We start from the raw sequence: 26,443 nt of genomic DNA, 5'->3' as shown, positions 1-26,443 counted from the left end.
AATCCACTATGAAAGCAAAGGATTTGTGTTGGTCAAAGAATATACATAGAGTTAAATGTGACTTCTTCAGGGTTAACTTAAGCAACCCATCTCCAGTGTACCAGTCACCCTTTCTTTCTTTATCCTCTCATCCTGTTGTGTATTTTTTATTACCTATTTGATATCATATTACATATTTATTCATGTTTCCTTATTGTATTTTCCACTTGAATGAAAACTCCATGAGAACAGTAACTTTTTCTCATTTACTTGTAAAACTCCAGCAACTAAGAGAGTAGGTGAATAAATATTTGACGAATGAATGAATGAATAAGTGAGTATCATCAAATAAGGAAAAGAACATTGAGGCCAGGTTATACAACATGCGGCCCACTACTATGCAAATAAATTAAATTCGGCTGATGATGCCTCATCATGTACCATGGCACAGATTTTAATTATACAAGTTCAGATCTTTATTAAGCAAGAACTATATCAATGAACAACAAAAAATTATATTGAATAGACTGATCATTTTTATAATTTTTTCAGAGCTGCTCCTAACTTATTGATGTGGAACTCACCCTGATTTACAGCTAGGAAAATCAGTGTATTTTTATGGTTTTGTTTTATATTGCATCAGGATGAATTACAGGACATCTAATGCTCAAATAGTTATCCATTCCCTGATTAAGAATTAAGAAACGCAGGAACGCCTAGGTGGCTCAGTTGTTTAAGAGTCTGACTCCTGATTTCAGCTCAGGTCATGATCTCACGGTTTCTGAGTTTGGGCCCCACATCGGGCTCTGCACTGATGGCGTGGAGCCTGCTTGGGATTCTCTCTCTCTCTCTCTCTCTCTCTCTCTCTCCCTCTCTTTCTCTCTAAGTAAATAAACTTAAAAAAGAAGAAAACATCCAACTCTTGGTTTCAGCTCAGATCATGATCTCACGGTTCATGAGTTTGCGTCCGAGATTCTCTCTCCCTCCTTCTCTCTCTGCCCCTCCCCTGCTCATGCTCTATCTCTTTCTCTCAAAATAAATAAATAAGGTTTAAGAAAAATAGGAAGAAATATAAGTAAAATGTTCTTTGTATTTTAAGATCTTATATTCATAATTAATAATAATAAAAATTATGCTTAAAGTTTGCGTTTGAAATTTTCCAAAAGTAAAAATACATTGTATGTTTTTGGTATTGCAGAAGTTATGGGAAATATAAAAATGAAAATATCAATTATCAAAACTCACAAATATGGTATAAGATATTCTGTATAAGATATCCTGGGAATTATTTTATGTGTGTGTTATTTGTGTTTTAAATGTAGAGTAAGATATTTATCTAGTGTGCCATTCATGCATGGTGACTTAAAGATATGTTAGTTGCCAGCCGAATGCTCATCAAGCATTGCTTTAATCCAGGATTAAATACTAGAAATAAACAAGGTTAGGAGCGTACATTTGTAACCATGATTACATCCAAAAGAGAAATATACGTGATTTTGATGTAAATATAAATGGCTCTTACCATTCTAATATGGATAATTCAAATTATGACATAATCATAAAAGTGAACTTATGCAGGATTCAAATTGGTAGCAATTCCATATCCTAAAATATATTTTTGTTAATGCTATTTGCTATTCATGCAGTCTTCACAAAATTCACATTTACAACTATTCTACTTTTCCCTTTTTCTTTAATAGCTGTTTTAGGCTATTAAGTTCATCCTATCAAATTGCCCCAAACCTAGGAAATAACACTTAGAAGTTGTCTTTTATTCAGTTGGGAAACAATTTCTTTAATTTATCACACTTTAAACAAATTGTTAGCTTTAACTAAATGTGAAATAAAACAAAGACATCCATTAAAAAGCCCCTTGGCATGAAGAACAAATGCAATAACATTAAATTAAAATTCATAAATGATAACTTTTTTTTACAATGATTCACTGTGACATAATCACAATGTTGTTCAGTAAAATTTCAGCAAATTTCAAGTAAATGTAAATGTATAAAATAAATATATAATTCTCAGATGATTGATAAGAGATTACATTAAGGATGCTTTACAAAAGCAAACCTGTATTTTATGTAGTCTGACCATTTTTTTTCTACTTAGTAGTATGTAGTTCTGTTAACTTTTCTAACTAACGTATCTTTGGAAATTTATAACCCTACCGATATTTTTTCAAAAATTTTTATCCTATGATCCAGTTATATAACAAATTATATCCACTTCTTAATCTATTTAGTAGGTTTCTATGGAACAATGAAAATCAAAATATATATAAAATCTTAAGGAAAGTTAAGTGAACAAATCAGTTCTCTCAAGGGCTGGAGCAAGTGTGTGTGATTTGAATGGGGAATGATATTGTGGATGGAGGGAACAATATTAATAAATTCAGGTATAATAGTTACACAGAAGTGGGCTTATAGGACTGTCTTAGCATTCAATAGTGACAGATTTTGGCTGCGTATCATGGTTTATATGTATAAAATAGGTTATTGTCTATTTTGTAACCATTTTAAAACACCTGTGTGGCTACAGTGTAATAGCATTATCATTTTATCCCTTATTTGGGATCTCTGTAGAATTTAAGGTTCAGGAAAATTCCATTATCAATAATATTGGCTTAAATTAAACATTGTGGAGGAATCAAGTTATACGTGTGCTATCTGAGGAAAGATCCATCCATGAGTGAGGCATGGAAGCTGTATGGTGTGGAGGGAGAGGAGGGGATGTTAAAGGCTGACTGTTGGATTGTAAATGGGCTCTGGTCTATTTTGCATCAACTGACAATCCTGTCTCTTTCGCCAATTGCTCCTATAACAACATACAGCATCATAAGTTTTTACTAGTGCCAGGCCAAGGGCTATTGACTACTGAGATAGTTGTATCTTCTAAATGCCTATTTTTGTTGGTTTGCTTTAAAAAAAATTTACATTTTACCTATAAACATAGTACCAAGCAACAAAAGCAAGGGGATTATCATCATATGGGATTTAGCCCAACATTATTTATAATAAAACCTGGAAATAATTTCAAAGTGAAAAAATTGAGAAAGTAAAACAGTATATATCTATATGATGAAATATTTTATAAATATTAAAATGACATTTCTAAAGAAGTTTAATAACCTAGGGAAGGCACATGATATAAGGTACAAAAGAATATAAAACTGTAAAAATGCTAAGAATTAAATTTTAAGGAAAGTGTATTCTTACTCAAAGAAAACAGAAGGAAATATACCTTTATAAAATTTTTTTGTAATGTTTATTTATTTTTGAGAGAGAAGAGACAGAGCACAGTGAGGGAGGGGCAGAGAGAGAGGGAGACACAAAATTTGAAGCAGGCTCCTGGCTCTGAGCTGTCAGCACGGTCCAATGCGAGACTCAAACTCACAAACCATGAGGTCATGACCTGAGCCAAAGTCAACACTTAACTGACTGAGCCACCCAGGTGCCCCAGAAATGTACCTTTTTAATTTTGCTGTTGTTTGATTGCTTTATTATGAGTAATTTTAATTTTTCTTCTTTATTCAGTAATTTTTCATAATTATTACAAATTATTCTATAATAATTATGACATCTTTGTATAATCAGGAAAAATTCTTAAAAAATAACATTTAAAGATTTAATGCAAGATATTATATAAATTGTATAACATAGTTTTTCTCTTTCAGTGTAAGGCAAAAATATCTGATTTTAATCTATAGCAAGATGGAAACAAAATTTGTATGAATATGTTGATTACAAATACTGTGAGAAGTGGGGTCTACTGTATCTCTCACTAGGGATAATTTGACATAAAAGAAAAACCTAGAATGATTTAAGCACAATTAAGTTAGTATGTGTGAGAGCACTTGGTAAATCATTAAGTATTTATTAGTATGCTTGTATGATCTAAATAACTTCTTTGATTCCTATCTATGCTTGTAATTTCAATTATATATGTAATTAATAAAGTTCATTCTTTAGATCTCAGATCATCATTGACTCCACCTTGTAAGAATTCAGAGACACTGTTTAAAATACAACCTATTTCAGGGCATCTGGGTGCCTCAGTTGATTAAGCATCCCACTTCGGTCCAGGGCATGATAACATGCTTCATGAGTTTGAGCCCCATGTCGGGCTCTGTACTAACATCTCAGAGTCTGGAGCCTGTTTCAGATTCTATGTCTCCCTCTCTCTCTTCCCCTCCCCCACTCACGTCTGCTTCTCTCTCTCTCTCTCTCTCTCTCTCTCTCAAAAATAAATAAACATTAAAATTTTAAAAAAAGAAATACAACCAGGGCACCTGGGTGGCTCAGTCAGTTAAGCATCCGACTTCGACTCAGGTCATGATCTTGTGGTTTGTGAATTCGAGTCCCTCCTCAGACTCTGTGCTGACAGTTCAGAGCCTGGAGCCTCCTGCTTCAGATTCTGTGTCTCCCCCTCTCTCTATCCCTCCCATGCTCATGCTCTGTCTCTCTCTGTCTCTCAATAATAAATAAACATTTTTAAAAAATTCTTTTAAATAAAATACATCTTATTTCTTTAAAAATGTCAGTCTCTTCACCCTCACAGACATGTGTGTCCTCATAAAAAAGACATAATGTCTTTCACTGTCAATTAGTTCTAATTGTATAAATTATCTATAAAATGATAATTGACACATATTTGTTGCATACACCTTTTATGTCAAGCAGAGTTCTAAGATCTAGTAGTTTCGTTTAATTTTACTGTTTATTTTCTTTGACCCTATGTGTCTGCAGATACTAACTTCTTAATCCATTACAATCTGCCTTCCATCCCTATGATGTCTAGCCATATTTACTCATAAATTGCCAATGACTCTAAGTTGTATAGTCTATTGCCTACATTTTAGTTCTCATCCTACTTGATTTCTCTGTGGTATTTTGTATCAAGATGTACATCCACATCTCCTTTATTCGAATTTCTCTTTTCCTCTGTGTTTTTCCTGGTTGTTCTCTTCTCTCTCTGATCATTTCAAGGATTTCTACACCTTAATATTAATGATCTCAAGGTTTAAGTCTTTTTCCTTCTGTCTTCTCATCCATTCACAAGACTCCAACCACCATCAGCCTGTGAACAACTCCTTAGCTACACTTCTAAAATTTCTCTTAAGATCCAGATTCCTGTTATCTCTCAACCAGATTCTTTCAGCTAGATGTCCTAAAGGAACTTCAAACTCAATGTATCTGAAGCTCATTTATTATTTTCTCCAAAAACCTGCTTCTCTTGTATTTCCTCACTTGGTTCATGAAATTGCTATCCCCCACCAATGGCAAAACACAGAATTATTCTTGATTTTCATTCCCCAACTCCAATTTCTTGAAAATTTTTAATATTCTTCCTTAAAATGAACTTGAAGTTCTAGATTTACACTTGCACTCCTTTACTTTAGGCCTTTCCTCTCTTTCAGATTGGTCTCCTAGCTTTCACTGCCTTATCCTACTTACCTCCACAGACATATATGGAATTATGTTTCTAAAACATGGATCTAAACATACAACCTTTCATGTTTTCTGTTGCCTAAAGGATAAGGCACAGAATCTTTAGGAAGCTGACCCAAAACTTTATCTGAACTATTCAGCCATGTCTCCTGCCTGCTCCCTTCATAGGTCATATTTCTTTTTCCTATTCCCATCATGCCATGAATTCCCATTTTTAGAGTCTGTTCCTATATATTCCTCATTCACATATTACTTCACAGACTTACTCCAGCCTGTGTCATTTTGAGAATCCTTCAAGATTTCAAACTATAATCATCTTCACTATTGTCTCCCCCTTCCTACACAGACACACACCCATGCACACACACACACACACACACACACACACACACACACACACACACACATGTGAGAAGTAAATTAAAGTAATCACTCCACCATTAAGTTCCCATTCACTTGTACACACTTCAGGTTAAAGCACATTGTTTGAGGTTGTTTTTATGTCTGCTTATTATCCCAAAATGAAACTATTAAGGTGCGCCTGGGTGGCTCAGTTGGTTGAGCATCTGATTCTTGATTTCGGCTCAGGTCATGATCCCAGAGCTGTGGGATTGAGCCCCTGTCGGGTTCTGCACTGAGCATGGAGCCTGCTTATGATTCTCTCTCTCTTTCTCTTTCTTTCTTCCTACCCCCCCCCCCAACTCTGCTCCTCTCCCCTGCTTACACACTCTTTCTCAAAGAAAAAAAGAAAGAAAGAAAGAGAGAGAGAGAGAGAGAGAAAAGAAAAGAAAAGAGGAAAGAAAAGAAGAGAGAGAGAGAGAGAAGAAACTATTTATAAAGCCTTCTTCATGTTTAGTTGCAGGGTGATTGCAAATGTTCAATAAAAGACATTGGTTAAGATTCAGTAGCTTTTGGTAGTCCCACAAATCCCTTGTCAGAAAAAGGATAAAGTAATAAGGAATAGAATTATTTATGTCACCTTTGTGCTGTCAACTATTGCATGGTAAAATCTGGGAATATTAGCAACTGAAAAGGTATGAATAAAGTCATCTTTGTAATGTTGGACTTTGCTTTTGCCCAACCATCCAAATACCTAATTAGGTGCTGCTGCATCTAGTTGTTAATTACATAACCCAGTAAAGTTCACTGCGGTATGCTGGTTTTTAAGTGAAGAAAAAAGGGCAAAATTTTAAACTGTCTAAATTTAGCAGTCCTTTGGGTACTTTTACATTTGTTGAATATTGCAAAAGTAAACACCCATCTGTTTTTAGTGCTAATATGATTTTGTATATCAAGCAGTTTGAAGATTTTTCCCCCATGCAAGCTTCATCAGCTGTTTTATCAACAGTGTAGGCTCCAGGCACTTTCGTAAAGTTGAGTTGGGATAAATGAAAGATCCTTGTCAAATTGGTAATCATGAAAGTATTCAGAGTGAAAGGGAGATCATATTTTAATTTAATTTCAGTGCCTCAAGATATTTTTCCTTATGGGCTATATTACCATTCTCTGTTTACATATCCATCTTTTAAGAAATCATAGCTACTCTTAATACATTTCAAATCAAGCTTTCCAGGATCTGGGTGATATATCTCACTTCTTTCTGCAAGAGTGTCTTGAATTATATGAGAGCTTTCTCATTGTGACACACTCAAATGCTAAATGATTTGTAGAGGGATAGAGATATATTGTAATCCCAAAGTCGTTTATATATTCTATTGAATCGGACAAATTTTAGTGCCCTAAGTGGTTATAACTTGATTGTAAGTTCTTTGAGGACAAAGTTGCAGCCTTACTCTTTTGTAATTCCCACATTTCATGGAAAGTTTCAGGTTAATTCTTAGGTACTAAAGAAAAACTGACATTTTCTTACTAGAAAGTCCATGAATTTAAGGACTTGTCATACCTTTCTAAAGGAAGATGGCCAGTGGCAATATATTGTATACAAGTTGCCACAAAAGCATGTGTCCTGGCTACCTTGACCACAATTCATCGGACCAGATATTGTATCCTGAGCAAAAAAAAAAAATGGCCACCTAGACTAAATAAAAAGAGGTCAGCAGCTGTCAGGAAGTATGGTGATATAACTCAGGCAATAAAGTCACTATATAGTGGATAGTGGCTAACTGCATAATTTAACAATCTTTTTTTGGGGGGGGTTGTTTTTATTTATTTTGAGAGAGGGACAGAGAGAGAGAGAGAGAGAGAGAGCACATGAGCGGAGGAGAAGAGAGAGGGAGAGAAAGAATCCCAAGCAGGCTCTGCACTGTCAGCGCGAGCCCTTCATGGAACTCAAATCCACGAAGCATGAGGTTAATCATGACCTGAGCTGAAATCAAGAGTGAAATGCTTAACGGACTGAGCCACCCAGATGCCCCTAATTAAGCACTCTTAATACAAGCAACAGAAACAATTCTGGCTGTCAGAAGTGAAAAGATGATTTATCAGCAGCTACAAGATGTCTTACATAATCAGGAAGGCAGGAACATAGGCTTTGAAAGGGGGCAAAAATGAAAGGGGTGCAGAGAAGGGGCAGCAAGAATTGTCCAGTTTAAATGCAGCCTCTACCAGTGCTGGTATCTCCCACTACTGCCATTGTTGGATACTGTCAGGAGACACTATACCCTACGCCACTACAAATAAACCTTAACCCCTTTTCTGGTTGTGAGATTACAATTTTGCCTGGAGCTTTATTTGGCCATGCCTAGATCACTTCCTTATTTTTAGTTGCCAGGGAGTAAAGAGAGGAAAACTCTCTTCAGTGGATTACGTAGTGGGGACAGCTTCTGTGTCCTACTGTACTTCATACAGTGGGAATTTACCACAAAATAGAAAGGGTATGACATAGGAAGGACAGCCAAAAAAAAAAAAAAAGAATTTTTCTGTTTGTATTGCATCTTCTGTTCTGTGTGCTTGATTTTGAAACATACAGATTTTATAGTAGGTGTTAGAAAAATTGAATCGGAGGACCAAAAAGGCAACATGTAAAAAATGAGAAAGTAAGTTGAAGTAGAAATGGAAAAATGCTGAGAAATAAGAGCAGATTTATTGGTACTAAGGAGTTTCTAATCCTTAAAGCAATAGACAGCAACTCTTAAAGGAACAAGAAAGTAAGAGCTGCTCTTTGTCACTGGCTTCTCTGGTGAGTCACCAGAGCTACTGTGTATGCTACAAGAGAGTGAAGGCATCCCAGACCCTAGAAGACTGGCTCTTCCTCTACCAAAAACATTTCACTTACTGTCTTATATCTCCATGTACACTAGTTATAACTCCCTGACAATGGTGGGAACCTTGGCATGGTTCCTTTTCTCAACACCAGAAAGACTTTAAAACAGAAAACACACGCACAGACACACACACACAAACATACACACATCTTATGATAATATACTCTTATAAGCCATGTACTCTTATAAATAAATAAATTGGTAATGATTAAGCTAGGTTCTGATTGCTCAAAATTTGGGGTAAAATCTAGCATCCCTGAATTTTATATCAAGAATTTGTAAATATCACACTTCAGAGGTCATGTTTAATATCTTCCTCATCCCCTATTTTCACACAAAGACTTTTCAATGAAGTCACCCCACTTTTAGTTATCTCCAAATCCTTTGCAGCTCAAAGTGGGAAATTAGTCCACAGAGCTGGGAAAACAAACAAAGGCCTAGATATTTCTTTCTAGCTCTTGCAGCAGCCGTAGGAAGAAATCCCTTAAGGAACTGTACCAACTTGTTATGGATGAGTTCCCCTTAGCTGAAACCACTCATTGCCAAGGGATTGAGGTTTTCTCCGCTACATTATTTAAAATTGCCTCAGCAGTAATTCCTTCTTGCTTAGATTTCATAAAGTTCCCAGGACAGAAGCATGACTTCCCTAGACTCTCTTCATCCTAAATGTATCAGCATTGTGGGTGCTTCAGGGCAGAAGGCTGTTTTACACTAGTCTCCTCCCTGTGTCACTTAATCATTCACACCAATGTGGGATTATAAAGATAGTGAAGTTTTGTGCTTGTGGTTGTTTTCTAACTGTAGCACTGGAAAACATAGGCTAAGTGAATAGACCAACAGATGTATAAAATATCAATTGTTACACTGTTTACACTAATGCTTTGCATTAAGAAAACAAATGACAAGCTGCCTGAAGTCTGCAAAGAATAAAAACTCCTTATTATACACTTAAATACTCACTTGCCCTTATCTAAAATGAATCCATACACAGTAGTGCAGGCAACTGCCTGCACTTCATTACCCACTGAAGTCTTTTTAGTGTGTTCTGAGCAGTGATTGGGAAGCCTGCTGAGTTTCAGTTTGGCTCAGCTGGTCCACAATTTTCAACCCCTACTGGTGGTATCAGCAAAGCATGTGCATAGCCTATTTCTCCATATATTAAGATTTTCCAGGTTACACTGTATAACCTCATTAATAAACAAACTATGAACAATCACTTTTTGCATGATAGATAATACTAGCCTTTGAATTCACAGAAAAATAGCAACTCATATATAAGGATAACCTAATAAACAAATGCATTATACCTCATGTTAGACAATGGTGATCCAAAATGTATAATATACTATCCCTATTCTTTTTTTTTTTTAATTTTTTTTAACGTTTATTTATTTTTGAGACAGAGAGAGACAAAGCATGAACGGAGGAGGGTCAGAGAGAGGGAGATACAGAATCTGAAACAGGCTCCAGGCTCTGAGCTGTCAGCACAGAGCCCGACGCGGGGCTCGAACTCACGGACCGCGAGATCATGACCTGAGCCGAAGTCGGCTGCTTAACCGACTGAGCCACCCAGGCGCCCCTACTATCCCTATTCTTAAAAACAAAACAAAAAATACTTCATAACCTAGGGGGGGAAATACATAATACAAACAAATAATGTGGTGGGTTTCTAATTTAGATTAGCTAGTAAGACCAAGATAATCCTAGGAAATCTGAATCTGACTCCCTGGGGACAAATTGTGGAGGGGAAGATTTGAAATTTTAGAAGTTTTAAGAGCTGATCTCCATTAGCACTGCCAACTGGGAGTAAAGAAGTGAGCTGGTGGAGAGGTAGCCAGAGAATCAGCGGGTCATCAGAGGATAAAAAGAAAGACTCAAAGAATATTTGGCCATTGGGAATTATCTAAGCAGTATATGGCAATTCTTGTCCATTTGTTAAAAATTCAAGCTTCTGAGACTAAGTTTGTGGTAATAGGAACTCTTATACTAGGAACATTAAAGGAATGGGACATGAAAGAAACGCTGTCTGAAAGGAGGAGAAACAGCATAAACACTGTCACAGGAAATGGCATTTAAAGGACTAAAAAAAGAGAGGCGCCTGGATGGCTCAGTTGGTTAAGCATCTGACTCTTGATTGCCGCTCAGTTCACGATCTCACGATTCATGGGACCCAAGCAGGGCTCTGTGCTGTCAGCGCAGGGCTCCATGTCACGAATCATGAGATCATGACCTGAGCCAAAATCAAGAGTTGGAGGCTCAACTGGCTGAGCCACCCCTAATTCTTCATATTTTAATTCAACACAGTGTTTATGGTCTTTAGTGTCTCAGACTCTATGTTAGGGGATCAGATACAAGAGTAGGATACACCCCTTAAAAGACTAATAGTCTATTAGAAAGAAAAAAAACATAAATGGATGATGGTTAAATATTGTGATAAATGAAGGAGTAAAGAATGTTATGAAAGTATTTAAAAGGGAGTCATTTACTCATCTGTCCTGTACTGAGGTAGGATGGGAGGATTGGTCATGGAGGGCTGCCCTGGGGTGTCTATCCAAGGGACAAGAGGTGAAACATTCTGCATAAAAAGATAACAAGAAAGAGAGGCCTGAAGTGAGAAACAGAATGGAGAAGGCTTTATGTGTCTGGGGAGGAGAGAACACACAAGCAGCTCTATGTCATCTTCAGCTTAAGGCACAAATGGAGAAGAAAGAATGTATGTTACATATGAAATGTTTTATACACACATACAGTGCCTGTATATATACTCACATTTTATATTCACATTATTTGTTTGTATTATGTATTTCCCCCCCTAGGTTATGAAGTATTTTTTGTTTTGTTTTTAAGAATAGGGATAGTAGGGGCGCCTGGGTGGCTCAGTCGGTTAAGCAGCCGACTTCGGCTCAGGTCATGATCTCGCGGTCCGTGAGTTCGAGCCCCGCGTCGGGCTCTGTGCTGACAGCTCAGAGCCTGGAGCCTGTTTCAGATTCTGTATCTCCCTCTCTCTGACCCTCCTCCGTTCATGCTTTGTCTCTCTCTGTCTCAAAAATAAATAAACGTTAAAAAAAATTAAAAAAAAAAAAGAATAGGGATAGTATATTATACATTTTGGATCACCATTGTCTAACATGAGGTATAATGCATTTGTTTATTAGGTTATCCTGGACCCAATAAATTTATATTCCATTTTCTTCTCAGTAAGTAGCAATAAGAAAGTCAGTGTTAATTCATGCAGTGTGAGCTCTATGGATTCAACAGTATTTGTTGAGAGCCTATTATGTGCCAAACCCTGTGCTACAGGCTCTGAAATAATCTGAAATGAGAAAGCATTAATATCTCCTTTTTTATACTTATATCCAGCTTGTATTTCATTTATATGTCTGCCTTTTTTTTCCTACTAGACTCTGCTTTCCATGTTCCATTCATCTTATTCTCCAGCACAAACCAGTTCAATGCCTTGTGGTCAATGAATATTTGTTGAAAAAATAGAACCCACATTGCCTAGAATACCACCAGCGTTCCTTTTATTTAATTTATATTTAAATGCCCTTAGAATTTTTTTAATGTTTAGTTATTTTTGAGAGACACAGAGAAGGGGAGGGGCAGAAAGAGAAGGAGACAAAGAATCCGAAACAAGCTTCAGGCTCTGAGCTGTCAGCACAGAACCCAACATGGGGCTTAAAATCAGGAACCGCGAGATCAAGACCGGAACACAAGTTTGAAGCTTAACCGATTGAGCCACCCAGGCGCCCCTAGAGTTGTTTTCTGTTTTTTGTTTTTTAATTTTACAAGAAATTTGTGGCTGTATAATTTACCTATAATAAAAAGAACACATTTAGGTGTAGTGTTTGATGAGTGTTTCGGCAGATGTCTACACCTGTGTAAACATTATAGTCAAGTTATAGAAAGTTTCCATTACCCTCCAAAAATTTCTTATGCCTCTTCCCACTTAATCCCTCCCCTGCACCCTAACCCTAATCCCAGCAGCCATTGCTCTGATTTCTATTAGCTTACTTTGTGTGTGTGTGTGTGTGTGTGTGTGTGTGTGTGTGTGTGTGTGTGATTTCATAGAAATGTAAGCATACAGCATTTAAACTCTTGGGTACTTCTCTAACTGAACATAATTTGTTTTAATTAACTATAAATTGTTCCAGGATTCAGTAGATTAATTTCTTTTTATTACTGAATAATATTCTAACATGTGGATATATAACTACTTGTGTATCCATTCACATTTTAATGAATATTGGGTTGTTACCAATTTGGAGCTTTTTTGAAAGAGTTGCTATGAACAGTCATGTGCAAATCTTTGTGTGGACCTGCTGTCATGTCTCTTGGATATATAATTAAGAGTGAAATTTAGTGGGTGGATTGTATGTGCATGCTTGCTTTTTTTAGGAAATTACCAAATGATTTTCAAGGCGATTGTATCATTGTTAGAATTCTTAAGTCAGGAAAACCAGTTCAAAGAGAAGACATACTAAACCATACGTTCATTTAAAACATCCATTCCCGTGCACAATCTTTGCATTTAGTAATAATTCTACCTGGAGTAGTTAACTCTTTCTGTTCTATTTTATTGACATAGAAGGATAAATACATCATGTTTGCCTATTACTCTGAAGCTACATTTACTCTTATAAGTATAAATGAAGTAGAAGCCTTTTATAGTTCTGGTTTATAATTGATGGCTGAATTTCACTTTAGGGAGCAATTTTGTTAAAGAAGATGATGGTTTAGGACATGATAATGGGAAAGAAAATTAAGAAGGTGAAATAGATACTCAGATTGATCTTCTGGGCCCTAGTTCTCTCTGTCAGAGAAGTGGACATAATAAAAATGCTAGCTACTTCCTAGCATTCATGTGAATTAAGACTTAGGAGTTCCTTAGTGGAAAGCATTTATAACTGGTAAAATTTTTCAGTGAATTCATTGAAACACCACCTTCTAAGAAAGCCACTTTGACAAGAATTGTACAGAGTTAAAATTACCAGGTAAATTGGAGAGAAATGTTTCTCAAAGTCAAAAATTTCACTTGTAATTTAGCTTATCAAGACATTCTCACAATCTCATTCTCTAATGCTTGTTCTTTTGTACAGGGCATGAAACCAATGAGATTTGATGCCCTAGGAAATTGGTGGAAATGCCTGTCCTACAATGGAGAGGTCATCTTAGGGGTCTCAAACACAGCAGGGTATATCATTTATAGAACTCCTTTTATATTTAACTAGAGACATGCTAGTTACTAGATTAAAAAGTATTATCTTACAGCCCAGATAGAAAAGTAAGCTTTAAAAAAATTTTAAGCTTTAAAGTCACAAGAATTAGAAATTGCTATCTTATGGCCCAGATAGAAAATTAAGCTCTAGGTTCGCCAGGGGGGCTCAGTTGGTTAAGCGTCCAACTCTTGATTTCGGCTCAGATCGTGATCTTGCAGTTATTGAGATGAAGCCCCACATTGAGCCACACCTGGGGCTCTCCGCTGACAGTACTGAGTCTGCTTGAGATTCTCTGTCTCCTTCTCTCCCTGCCCCTCCCCCTCGCACAAATGTGTGCCCGTGTGCTCTCTCTCCCTCTTCCCCCCTCAAAATAAATAGGTAAACTTTTAAAAAATTTAAAAAAAAAAGAAAATTAAGCTTTACAAACAGTTTTTGATGTAAGCGGAAACAACCGCAGCAAACAGTCTACTCAGCGCTACATTTTCCAGTTGCAGTTGTTGTTGTTTGGTTTTCATAAGACTCTATTCCAGACTGTATCAATTGCCGGCAGACACAGGGCTGCTCCCCATTCATGTTGTCAAAGAGGCCAAAATTGTCTCTAGCATACTTTCTTCCTTTCTTCAGCACTTCACAGGTTTGGGCTGGTAGCTTCTCACCTCATGCAGTCCCCTCAAGAACACCATGTGCTTCCCTGGGCTCATCACTCATTCCTTTAAGGGCTTCAGTGATTTCTTCTCTTATCACACACTTCCATCACAGAAAAATTCCTTCTGTTGCCTCAGAGTTTTCTCTGTGATCACATGAATAACAAAGGTGTTGATAGGGGTTGAGGAAGTATACATGCAAACACACACAGTTGCTGTGGGAGAGATTGCAAATCGTGGTCAGGGATGGGTATCATTCATATCAATATGAAGAACCAATGAAGTCCTGAGGATCTAGGTAGACTTTTTATGGATCAGGCAGTTTTAAAAGTTAAGCTGTTCTTTTTTTGTATCATTATCCATTATTTTTCTTCAGAATTATCCCAGATTTGCAAGGAAGTCTTGGATCTCACACTTTTAGGTATTATCTATCAGAAAATGTACTCAGGTTTTTCTTCAACCTAGACATAGTCTATATTTTGATGGCTATATAAAGAAATCATTGGAAAATGTACTGAGTTTTTATTCATTCTTCTTTCATTGACCCAACTATCTTTTGTCTGCAATGTTTTGTGCCTAGAAATAGAAAAGAAGTGCAGAATTGTTTGATTTTCTTTCCTGTGTTGGTGTGGATAATGTTAATGTCCCAAATTGTCTGAAATAATAATGCCTTTGTGTATTTCCTATCCTGAAGATTTGGGGGGACGGCATGAGAAATTGTCTAAAATTCATGCATTTGAGATTTTTATTTATTTTTTTAATTTTTTTAAACATTTATTTATTATTGATAGAGAGACACAGAGCTTAGCTAGGGGAGGGGCCAAGAGATGGACAGACACAGAATCTGAAGTAGGCTCCAGGCTCTGAGCTGTCAGCACAGAGCCCGACGCAGGGCTTGAACTCACAAACTGCAAGATCGTGACCTGAGCCGAAGTCGGATGCTTAACCGACTGAGCCACCCAGGCACCCCTAAATTAAGATTTTTAGAACTGCCTTTAATTGATGACACCATCTGATGTTGTCACTAGAAAATGAGAAGGTCAAGATGCAGAAACACTATTAATTTATGCTTTTAGATCTCAAATATTTAATATCAAATTGTGAGGAAACCAGGAAAGTGTGAATAGTTACAATGTGTCCTTTAATTCCCCAAAGTGTGCAGGTTCATTTTATCATATTATTAGCCTCACCACACTTGTAGTTTTATTAGAACATTCCCTGTTACACCTGTCAAGCCAAAACTTCAATTTACTGACAGTCATTACTTTTTACAATAATATAAGGCAGAAGTTGTTTTTAAAATTTCCAGGTAATCAAATTGTGTTTTAGTTGGGTGTGAGAATTACTTGGCAGCTGGCTTGGCTGAACCTCAGCCAAGGTTCATAACGCCATGAACCTTGCTCATAGAAGTATAGGAGGGTCAAATAATGGTATCTCAAAACAGATGATTTAAGTAAATAATGGTACCAGCGGACCATATGTTTAAACAAAAAAAAAAACACTGAAAAACTTTGAAAAAATTCCAAATTGTTAATAAACAATGTGTAAAAGACATTCCACGTATTCACTTAAAGTATTCAACTAGTAAGAACGAACAGAAAAAGAAGTATGACAGATGCTGAAAGTAAATTATAAAGACATGGTGGTCAATAGTATCGAAAGCCACTTAGAAGTCTGTATCAGATTATTAGTGTTTACGCTATTGGAACCAAATAATATTTTGTATTTGTTTCAGTAATTCTTATCAGGCTACTTTCCATGTATTATGAAATTCAAGTGATCTTTAAATTATTGTCAAATTCTATCTTAAAAAGAGCTTTCACAAAGGACATGCAATTCATATCATCTAGAGTTACTGTCATTTCTAGGCTAAGTCCCATGGAAATTCATAACTTAAAAATGAAAGTCACAAAGATGCAACTGCCTTCATAATGCCAATGCAGCGGTTATAAATATTTCATGAACATTGCATGGGCAGGGGCAGATCTCCATTTTCATGAGTTAGAATTTGTACAGCTAAGTCTCCAGATTTTACTATTCATAATGCACAGTATGCCCTGTAGAGCATTCCATATAGTGCTTTTTTAATATTTATGTTTAATGAAGAAATTACTGTTCTGAAAGAGAACAAACCAAATCACAGATTTTTTTGTTAAAATTATGAGTTTTGCTGAATAGAGACAGTAACAATCAACAGAAATTACCTCATTGCTGTATCTTACTTAGCACATAAACGCATAACTTTTAGAGTAATACAAAATGACAAATCAAGACACATTAACGTAAGTGAAAAGGTTCTTTCTAAAGGTTATAACATTAGAAATCTCATCTTAAAAGAATTTGAAAGGTTAAAATGCAAAGAGCAACTTTCTTACATATAAAAATACTAATTACAAATGATATACTTGCCTGCTGTTTCATACTTTAAATATATGTCTGTGTTTTTCTGGGTTTTTCTTTTATTCAAAAAACATTTTAACTTGCTAAGATAATATTACCAAGCTCAATAATGAATTGCTATTGCATATTTTAAGGTAATTTATCAAAGTGCATTATCAGTACCTGTCAGAATAAATTTTGCACTAAAAGTAATAAAAAAAGGACTATTGTGTGTGTTGAAATCAAAGAACATTGCCACAGCTAAGTTATTTTCAATGGAAAGGATAGGTGATTGCCCTCTAAATGATACTTGTCCCATGAGAAAATAGAAGCCTGAAAAATCACAGGAAACAGGCACAGGAAAATGTCTATTCCGTGCTTTTAAAAATGAGCATTTGATATTTTATTTCATTTTTGTCATTGATCAATTCTTTCAAGTAGCTCAGTGTTGAAGAGTGCTTCACAGATCTTGGTAACATTTACAAAAGTAAACTAAGTTCCTTATCAGCTCATGTATAATCCAAGGCTGAATTATTCTGTATTAGCATATACTATATATCATAATTAGATTGATTAGGAAGTCACAGATTTTCTTTTGAATATATTTCAAGACTAAGTCTTCTAATAATGAAAACAATAAGCTTCAGATGTAATGTCATTCATCTGGGAATCAGCAGCTTAAGTATTTTTTATTAGGTTTAGGCCAATGAGGTCGCTGGAAATTCTGTAATATTTACTGAAATTACCACCAGAAGTTGATGTTTTACTCCTGATATTATTTAACTGGTAGTGGAAAACACTTTTTTCCATTTGGTTCTTTGTAATTTTATTTTCCAAAGGCTCCCTTGAGGAATTTAACCTTTATGTGATGAATTTGCAGTTCACTGGAAGTGTGTTAACCTTAGTTCCCTAATGAGTCTACGTGTAATACTGAGGCAGAATTGAGAAATATATCATGTAGCTCATTGTCAAGTTGGATTTGTCTTGCACGTATCCACTTTGCTGTTGTTCCAGTACACATTTTGATCACAATTTTTTAATTATGTTCTATATTTAACTGACCTATTTGAACAGGATCCAGAGCTGGTACGGAACATCTGTCGCTGGGTTAGGCAAGCTGTTCAGGTTCCTTTTTTTGCCAAGTTGACCCCAAATGTCACTGATATCGTAAGCATCGCAAGAGCTGCAAAGGAAGGTAAGAACTAGACTTGCATCAGTTGTCTAGTTATGGAAGTATGGGCCTGAAGTATGTAGCCAGACTAAAGTATATCACCATCCACAAATATATGTGTATATCTTTGTCTAGAGTTTAAGAAAAATACTAAATTGAGCACTTGATCTCACAAATGCAGTAGATTCACACCTGGACTCATGCTAGTAACTGTACTCCAGACTTTGGCCAGGGAAAACAAGAACATTTATAATCTTTCTTGATAAACACCTGCTCCACACACAAAAAAATTATGAAACAAGACCATGGTCACAGCAAACCACTCCAAATAAATGACCATGTAATGTAACAATCCAGCAATAGCGTTTGAACATTCAATGAAGTTAAAAAAAAAAAAGATACCAGCTTCCACAATATCAAATTTCTTATAAGTTCCCTTTCTATGTGATAGGGCCTAGTACACTGCCTTAAACATATGTTCAATAAAGACCGATTGAACACATAAATCATGCAGTCAGTGAATGATTTTATAAATCATATGCGCTGTGCCCTATCCAATGGAAGTTGCATCTTGATTTGCAAAGGTATTGCGAACTACCTGGAAAATAACACCAAACACAAAACATTTGGCATCTATAAATCTGTATAAGAAATGGAAAAATGAGTTGGTGGTAATTAAAAATTTGTGTTTCTAGTATTTTAAGCATAAAGGTAGGAGTGAAATTAGTGAAGATATCTGAGGGGAGGAAACGTTCTTAAGAGAAAGTAGAGTGTGCATTTTCCTGGGTTGTGTGGGTTTGAATGGGTTTTGACCATTGTCCCTTTCAAAACTGCAGGTAAATGATGAAGTGTTTTTCATAGGTGGTGCAGATGGCGTTACAGCCACCAACACTGTCTCAGGTCTAATGGGATTAAAAGGCGACGGCACACCCTGGCCAGCAGTGGGCATTGGGAAGCGGACTACATATGGAGGAGTATCTGGTAGGTGTTGCCCTCTGCTTGCATTTTGCTTCCTTGAAGGTTGCCGAAAAATCAGAGGTCATGTTGCAAGCAAGTGTAGCATGTCTTTTACGATCCCAAATTCTTATTACTCATTGCTGGTCAAAATTCCTAATAGTTATGACAGATGTTACAGATCGAGTGTGAAGGCTCAAGTGACTGATAGCAGAAGATAAGAGAATATCAAGATAGGGTCGTGTGTGAATTCTATTCTCTTGTATTCTACGCTTTCCTCAGAACTTCTCATTGTCACAATTGTCTTGTCACTTATTAGTAAAGGCTAACACTGGGACCAGCTAAGAGAAAAAAAACATAAGCACCTGATTATATCTTTTTCATAGTCTGAATTTTTCCCCACTTTTCCTAGAATTTTGAAATCTCCTATCTTCAAAAAATTTGCTTTCATAACTGTCCCCCAAAAATTATTGAAACTGCATTTGTCGCTTTAGGTAAGAAGACATTTGCAGACCTCACACCTTTGCATATCTTTTCTCATCCTCAAACACTTGCGTTTAAAACAGAAACAGAAGTTTTAATCCCAGTGTGTCGCTCAGTAAATTTGCCCTGTGCACTCTGTTGCTGTGACAACATGAACTTGGTCTTGCAAAGACAATGCTGTAAGGTTCTTGACTGTACTGGTATGGGGATTAGTCTCCTTGGTGATAGAGACAGTGGTAAATATACATAATATAGCAGTGTCCCACTGTTCGAGAAAAGCATTGCTGAATCAGACCAAAATATCCTTTTCGAAGAGGCTAGATAGACACAAATAAAGCACTATCCATGCTGAGGTATTATGTTTTGAAAGCATGAAGTATGTCTATGAGCCATGATTTTTAAAAATTATATTCTGTTTTTAATTGAATGCCATTCCCATTCCCATAGTGTCAGAAAGAGGAGAGCTGACGAGAAGCTCCTGCTCAGGGTCCAGACACAACTCTCTTTTATCAGCTATCAAACAGAGCCTTAAATATTATTGTAATGCAGAATAACGTGGACTGCGTTAGCATGTGCAGCAGAAAGAGAGTCAAGAGACTCCAGAGTTGGGCTGTAACGTGCACTATGTTTTCTGTCAGCCCATTTCAATTTTTCCAGCCTGCCATGTTGACAGCAAGAGAATAAAGGAGGTCACAGAGGGTGCTGAACATTAAAAATTAATAAAAGAACTATTGCAGTAGTATTTTATATAAGTAACACCGTTCATGTTTTCTCATTTAAGCTGCAATTTCTGAATATTCTCCCATACTATAACTCAGTCTAATAAAACTACAAAATTACAGCATTAGAAAAAGTCTTTTGTGTTGTAGTCTTTAAGCATACACATACTGGAAATTATAGCATTACCTGAAAACAAGTTCAGCTATACCTCAGGGCCTGTTAACGTTTCCATGAAACTCTATTTCTAAGATTTATAAATTCATATATAAATATTCACTTGGGCTATAAGCTCAGCTAAGCCTGGGTGGAACTTTAATTTTAAACAACAAAAAGTCCCTAACATTTTTAAGGACTTGTACCTCATTTCTAATAGGTTTTATATTAAGTCCCTTCACATTAAACAATCTGTTTTGAAAACAGCCTTTCGTCATATGGACAAAATTGATAGAATTTTCTCCTTTAAAGCAATGTTTGCTTTAATTTAAAGGTAATAGAATCTGAAAAGCGGTTCAAACAGGCAATAATAATATATTTTAGTACAGAAGCAAGTTCTATAACAGAGTACCTTCAGAATGAGTTATAACAAAACCTAGCCTAGCAAAACTGTGTTAAATATTAATGGCTTCAAATTTTAGGAATGAGGGAAATATCTAAATGGCTAAACACCATTCCTAGTTTTATCAAATATAGCTGTCAAGACTTCAAAGTCTGCTTCAATATAGAATATCATATAAAATATGCCAGATATTTTTGTATGATTAAAAAAATTACCACAGCACAGCGCTAATACTTTCCCAAGTATTCTCTCACAGCGCTAGAATGTCTACTTTTAGAAGAGCAGCTTGAATCACAGATTTGTTTTAAGTGAAAGCTAAAAAGTATTAAATTTTGGATCGCCACCTGAAATACAACTCATACTTACCATTGCCAGGGAGGAATATTTTTCCCCTTCAATATTCTCTAGCTTTCTATTCTGTCTTTATTATTTTTTTCTCAAAATAAGACTGCTGCTGTTTGACATGAAGGTTTTGTTTTGTCTAAATGGGAAAATAATCAGGTACTTGAGGTATTGCACATGCTATAGAAAAATGGTCACATTTCTGTAATGTCCTGTTAAAACATTAGCTAATAAGGGGCAGTGACTAGCATTGGGAAGACAGAGGCTCAGCTAAGAAATGTCAGTTGAATTACTTCAAATATGATTAGTTTGGATTCTAGAGTAATTTATTTTTTTAAAAATGTTTATTCATTTTGAGAGAGAAGGAGAGAGCAGAGGAGGAGCAGAGAGAGAAGGTGGAAGAGAGAGAATCCTAAGCAGGCTCCATGCTATCAGCACAGAATCCAACACAGGGCTCAGTCTCCAAAAATGTGAGATCATGACTAGAGCTGAAATCAAGAGTTGGATGCTCAACTGACTGAGCCATCCAGGTGCCCAAAGAGTACTTTTAAAGCAATGCTTTTCAACCTTTGGTTTCCAACTCATGAGTGGAAGTTTAATTAACTGTAATCAACATTTTAAAAAAGTCAAATAAAGGGGTGCCTGGGTGGCTGAGTCAGTTAAGTGTCCAACTCTTGATTTTGGCTCAGGTCATGATATCATGGTTTGTGGGTCTGAGCCCCACATCGGGCTCTGTGCTGACCGTGCAGAGCCTGCTTGGGATTCTCTGTCTCCCTCTCTTTGCCCCTCTCCCGCTCATGCTCTGGCTGTCTCTCTTTCTAAGTAAATAAACAAATAAATAACCTTAAAAAAATAAAATAAATCAAATAGAATAAAAAACAATGTCATAGTGCTTTGCACACAGATGGTATAAACATTGCTCAAACCTCTTGTTCAGTATATGTATATTTTTTATATTGTATTTATATATACATATTTCTATACTGTACATATATACACACATGTATATATGTATATTTCTATACTAGGTTATGATGTAAAATTCATATTTTATTATGTTTAATTTCAAAAAAGTTGGAAAGCTACTGATTAGAGGATGTTCTCTTTATTTAATAAAAGAAGTCATTAAGCCTCTAGAAGTCATTAAACAAGGTTACTTGTTGCAGTTTAAAATTTTTATCAAGAGGGAGAGTTAGGATCTCATTCTAAGATCTCGTCCTTAGCTTTGTTATTTTAGAAAATGCTTTTTTACAACTCATCTATAGGTGAGTGGGTGGCATAGGGGGCAAAACATATGAACCAAATTCATAATGGAATGATTTATAAACCTGAATTTCAATTGGAGAAATACCTGGCAAGATTCATGGTCTGTGAGTCCATTAAAGGTTGAATTATAGAATTAAAAGTGATTTCATAGTGAGAACAGTATCAAAAGAAAGCTTATTCAGTATTTATAAGGGATATTTTCATGAAACCAAGATGGCTAATTAAGTTCTTTACCGGACAATTATTTCTGTCTAAATTACTACCTTTTAAGAATCAACATTCTCTATCTCTCTTTGGGCAGTAGAGACTTTACAGTGCAAGTTGTTACCACCTAACTGTCCTTCTTCTGGAATCCGTGAAAAAAACTTTTTGAGTAGATTATTGTTTTGTTTTGTTTTGTTTTCTGGCAGGGGGGATTCCTTGGTTTTCTTTATTTCATTGTGAGAACCACTGATCCATCAGTAACATTATAAACTCCAATCCCTGAGTGGATTACTGATTATTTTTCCTAGTTTTAGTTTAGTTATTTTTTCTTGTTTAAGTTTCAAATTTTGACCTTTTCCCTGGCCTTGTCCGCAAATGGTGAAGTCATCTTAAGATAGCTCCTAACTCAGTGATTACTATCACCTATGTAAATGGTGTCATCCAGCTGTGGTGTGACATTTTCACAGTTAGTCTTCCCTGTGGTTAAGATTCTTTGAGGCATGGTTAAGAATGAGTCCTGCGTGACATAACTAAAGATACATATTTCTTGCAACTGATTTCATGAGGACAGTATTTATTAATTTACAGCTGCATTAGGAGAGGTAGTAATCTATTTCATTGGGGTAAACTCGTTTGAAGGAGTTATTCCTTGTGTTTTAGGTGCTTCTTTCTATTAATGGGGAATGGGCATATTTTTAGGTTTCTTAATATTATTCCATTGTCCTATATATATTTTGATTTTTTAATACATATAAACACACACAAATACCCACACATAGGGAAAAGATCTGAAATTTCTCTGCAGAAGGCACTTTGAAACAATGATAGATGCTTTAGGCTTAATTAAATTCACTTCCTACAAGCTTAAGAAATTAACTCATTGTTTTACATTATTTTATTTGCTACATTTGTTCTGTGTAGCCAAAAAAAGGAAATTCTTGTTCTCAGTTTCAATTTTGGAAGGCTTTTTGAAATTATTGTCTATGCCAACTTATTCAGTTAAAACAATAGGACACATTTTATTTGATAGTAATACTTATAAACTTTACTACTGATTTCTGAATAATTCATCAAGGGTGGCCTTCAAGATTTGCTCTCTACTTCAGGAATCCAAATTCACTAATTACCTATAGGATATTACAGATTTAAGAAATGATTGTGTATTTCTTAACAAACGACAATGGCATACTCCATAAATGCCCTTACATTCTCAAGTAAATAATGAATGATTTGAAATCCAGCTATGTGGGCTATTGGACACCGAACTCTTGAGTTCTTATAGTTACAAGCCTCCTAAAGGTGTTTTCATTGTAAAACCAACAAGGGAAACACCAATAAAAGAAGGTACAAGTTAGAAATTTGCTAGTAATTTGTAACTCTGTGCTAGTATAGGGCTGGAAGTGAGTACAAAAGTATTTAGCTCAGAAAACTTGCACAAATATGAATCAGTATAATAGCTTAAAAAGGAATCTTAACTCTATACCTCATATTTGATGTTTGTGCCTAACAAAGTTACTTAGTCATGAATTGTTGGGACCATACAGTGACCTAGCAGCATTGAACTCAGCTACTGGGAAATATATAAATGAAAATCCAATATAACCCATTCCAATCATAAACTTAAACTTATTTTGATGTATTTATTAGTATATTGTTGAAAAATGAAGATGACAAAACATATAGTAGATTGAAAACCCACAAGTTACATTTTGCTTTAAATATCTATTTACACACATGCAAGCAACTAAAGATTTTGGCAAGATTTCTTTAAGTTCTTACACTATACATCATGAAGTGCAGTATTGGTATTTTTTATAGGAAGTAGTTGTTAATGGCCTGGAGTTTTTTTCTTGTCAATCACATAATTAATCATGCATAAAATCTTTCTAGAAAAACACACCTACTCACTGTCATAAAATCTCAACTATCTATTGTAACCATCTTTATCAATAAGAACTTAGATTTTAATACTGAAATGTCTAAAACACCCTGATAGATAAAGGTAACATTTAAATGAGTAAAAAAAAAATGCACTGATAAATTATTCCAAAAAGAATAATGAAAAGGAGAACCTTTCACTTTATACTCACTCATCTCTTGTGTGTGTGTGTGTATGTGTGTGTACAAAATAATGCAAAAAATGTACTCTATTATTCACATAAATATTCTTAGGCCATCACAAGTTTAACTGATCGAATTATTAAAGACCTTATTATATAAATATATGTACTATATTTGCAGAACAGTTGAAGTAGGCATATCAAATAAAGATGCTGAATTATAATTTTCATTATAAATTATCAGTTTGTTTGAGAGAAGCTCACCATTAGAACTATTCTCATTTAAATCATGCTCATTTGAATATATTTATGTACAGATTGACAAAGAATCCCCTTTTGCATTATATTGCCTTTCCTGGAGCCCGAATTTCACAGTGTTTGGCTGTCGTTGGTCTGTGCAGGAGATCAGAGCCCTAATAATAGATTTTTGACGGTGAGCTCGCCTGCTACCTGCCCTACACAAATCCTCACTGTTCATGTTTGCTTCATGGCAACAAAGCAGACAGAAGGAAAATGCCAAGTGCTGAGTTTGAGGTACAGCCTTGCCTTGGCTTGACATTTCAGCAGAATAGCAGTTTATGAGATGCATAATTTTTCATCTGGGACTCAGCTGCCATATTCATAGACGCTTACAGCTCATCGACGGACTGGAGCAAGGGCAAAGGTTTAAAGCATAGATCAAGGTCTCCATTCTTTCCTTAGGTATTTTAAAATAACTGTTGTCCTGCAGATAAATGATAAAATCAAAAAGTATTTAAGAGCCAACAAATTCATGGCCATGTGGATATTATATATGTTTTCTGTTGTTCAAAATTAGGAAAATAAATTAATGTCTGTATCAGCTTTTAAGAAAATATTCGATAGACTTTGTAAACCAAAGGACTCTGACAAACATATTAAGAAAACTTACCTTTGCAGCAGTGGTAATGAATTATTTAATTTCTTTCCTGTGTGTGTGTGTGTGTGTGTGTGTGTGTGTGTGTGTGTTTTCTATAAAGAATGAGTTCAAGCTTGAAATTAATCAAAAAATGTTCTATTATGAAAGTAAAACTAGAGAGTATTGTGTCACTGTTTAAGCTTGAATTTAAATATTCACAGATTCATGCATATCTACTGTACTAAAAAATCAGTGTAGGTACACGTCACTGACTGTTTAATTTAGAACTACACATCTCTGTAAGCTTCAGAAACAGTTCACCATGTCACAGTCTCATACAGAACAATGGTACAGTACATTGGATTAATTAAAGAAGCCTTGCAGAGAACTGAGTTCTCAGTATGTCAAGATTTCAGTTTTATGTTAAATATTTTCTAAAGGCCAGACCCTTAAATCTCAGGGGCTGTACCAAGCAGTGAGCTGTGAATTTAACCATAGGCTAACTGCTAATGATAAGGAAAAGAGTCCTGGTTGAGGCAGCTGTAATACAGTCATTGGATTAGGCTATCAATCACTCTGCTCCCTAAGGAAAAGGGGAAGAAGACCAAACAGTGAAAAGGGAAATTAGGAAAGGAGGGCATGACTAGAATGAGATTCCTTCCCATCCTTATCCATTCGTCGGTTTAAATCCCTAAGCATTAGACCAAACTCTCCAGCATTGCTCCGACTATAAAGCCAACACATTTATCCCTAACATCGAGAGAACTATCAAAATGTCATTGGCTCTCAGTAGCTGAAGATCTCAAAACCTGCTGGAAGCAAATGCCTGATTACATAATAAAAATGAGATTAACCCTTAATTTTTAGACTTAAGGTTTATATGTATAATTATGTTATGTATAAGGATTTATG

General features: G+C 35.6%; 1 protein-coding gene across 1 annotated transcript in view; it reads left to right on the top strand.

Moving 5' to 3' along the window:
• The window catches only part of DPYD (dihydropyrimidine dehydrogenase), an 851,480-nt gene that overhangs the window by 611,255 nt on the left and 213,782 nt on the right, over nucleotides 1-26,443 (top strand). The window contains exons 17-18 of the mRNA XM_042997970.1: nucleotides 17,973-18,093; nucleotides 18,931-19,050. Of these exons, the coding sequence (XP_042853904.1) occupies nucleotides 17,973-18,093; nucleotides 18,931-19,050 (241 nt within the window). The remainder of the gene's footprint in view (nucleotides 1-17,972; nucleotides 18,094-18,930; nucleotides 19,051-26,443) is intronic.

The sequence above is a fragment of the Panthera tigris genome, chromosome C1, assembly GCF_018350195.1.
Source record: "Panthera tigris isolate Pti1 chromosome C1, P.tigris_Pti1_mat1.1, whole genome shotgun sequence".
In the NCBI taxonomy this organism is placed as follows: Eukaryota; Metazoa; Chordata; class Mammalia; order Carnivora; family Felidae; genus Panthera; species Panthera tigris.
The sequence above is the reverse complement of the archived record's forward strand: the minus strand, read 5'-3'. Positions and strand labels throughout refer to the sequence as shown.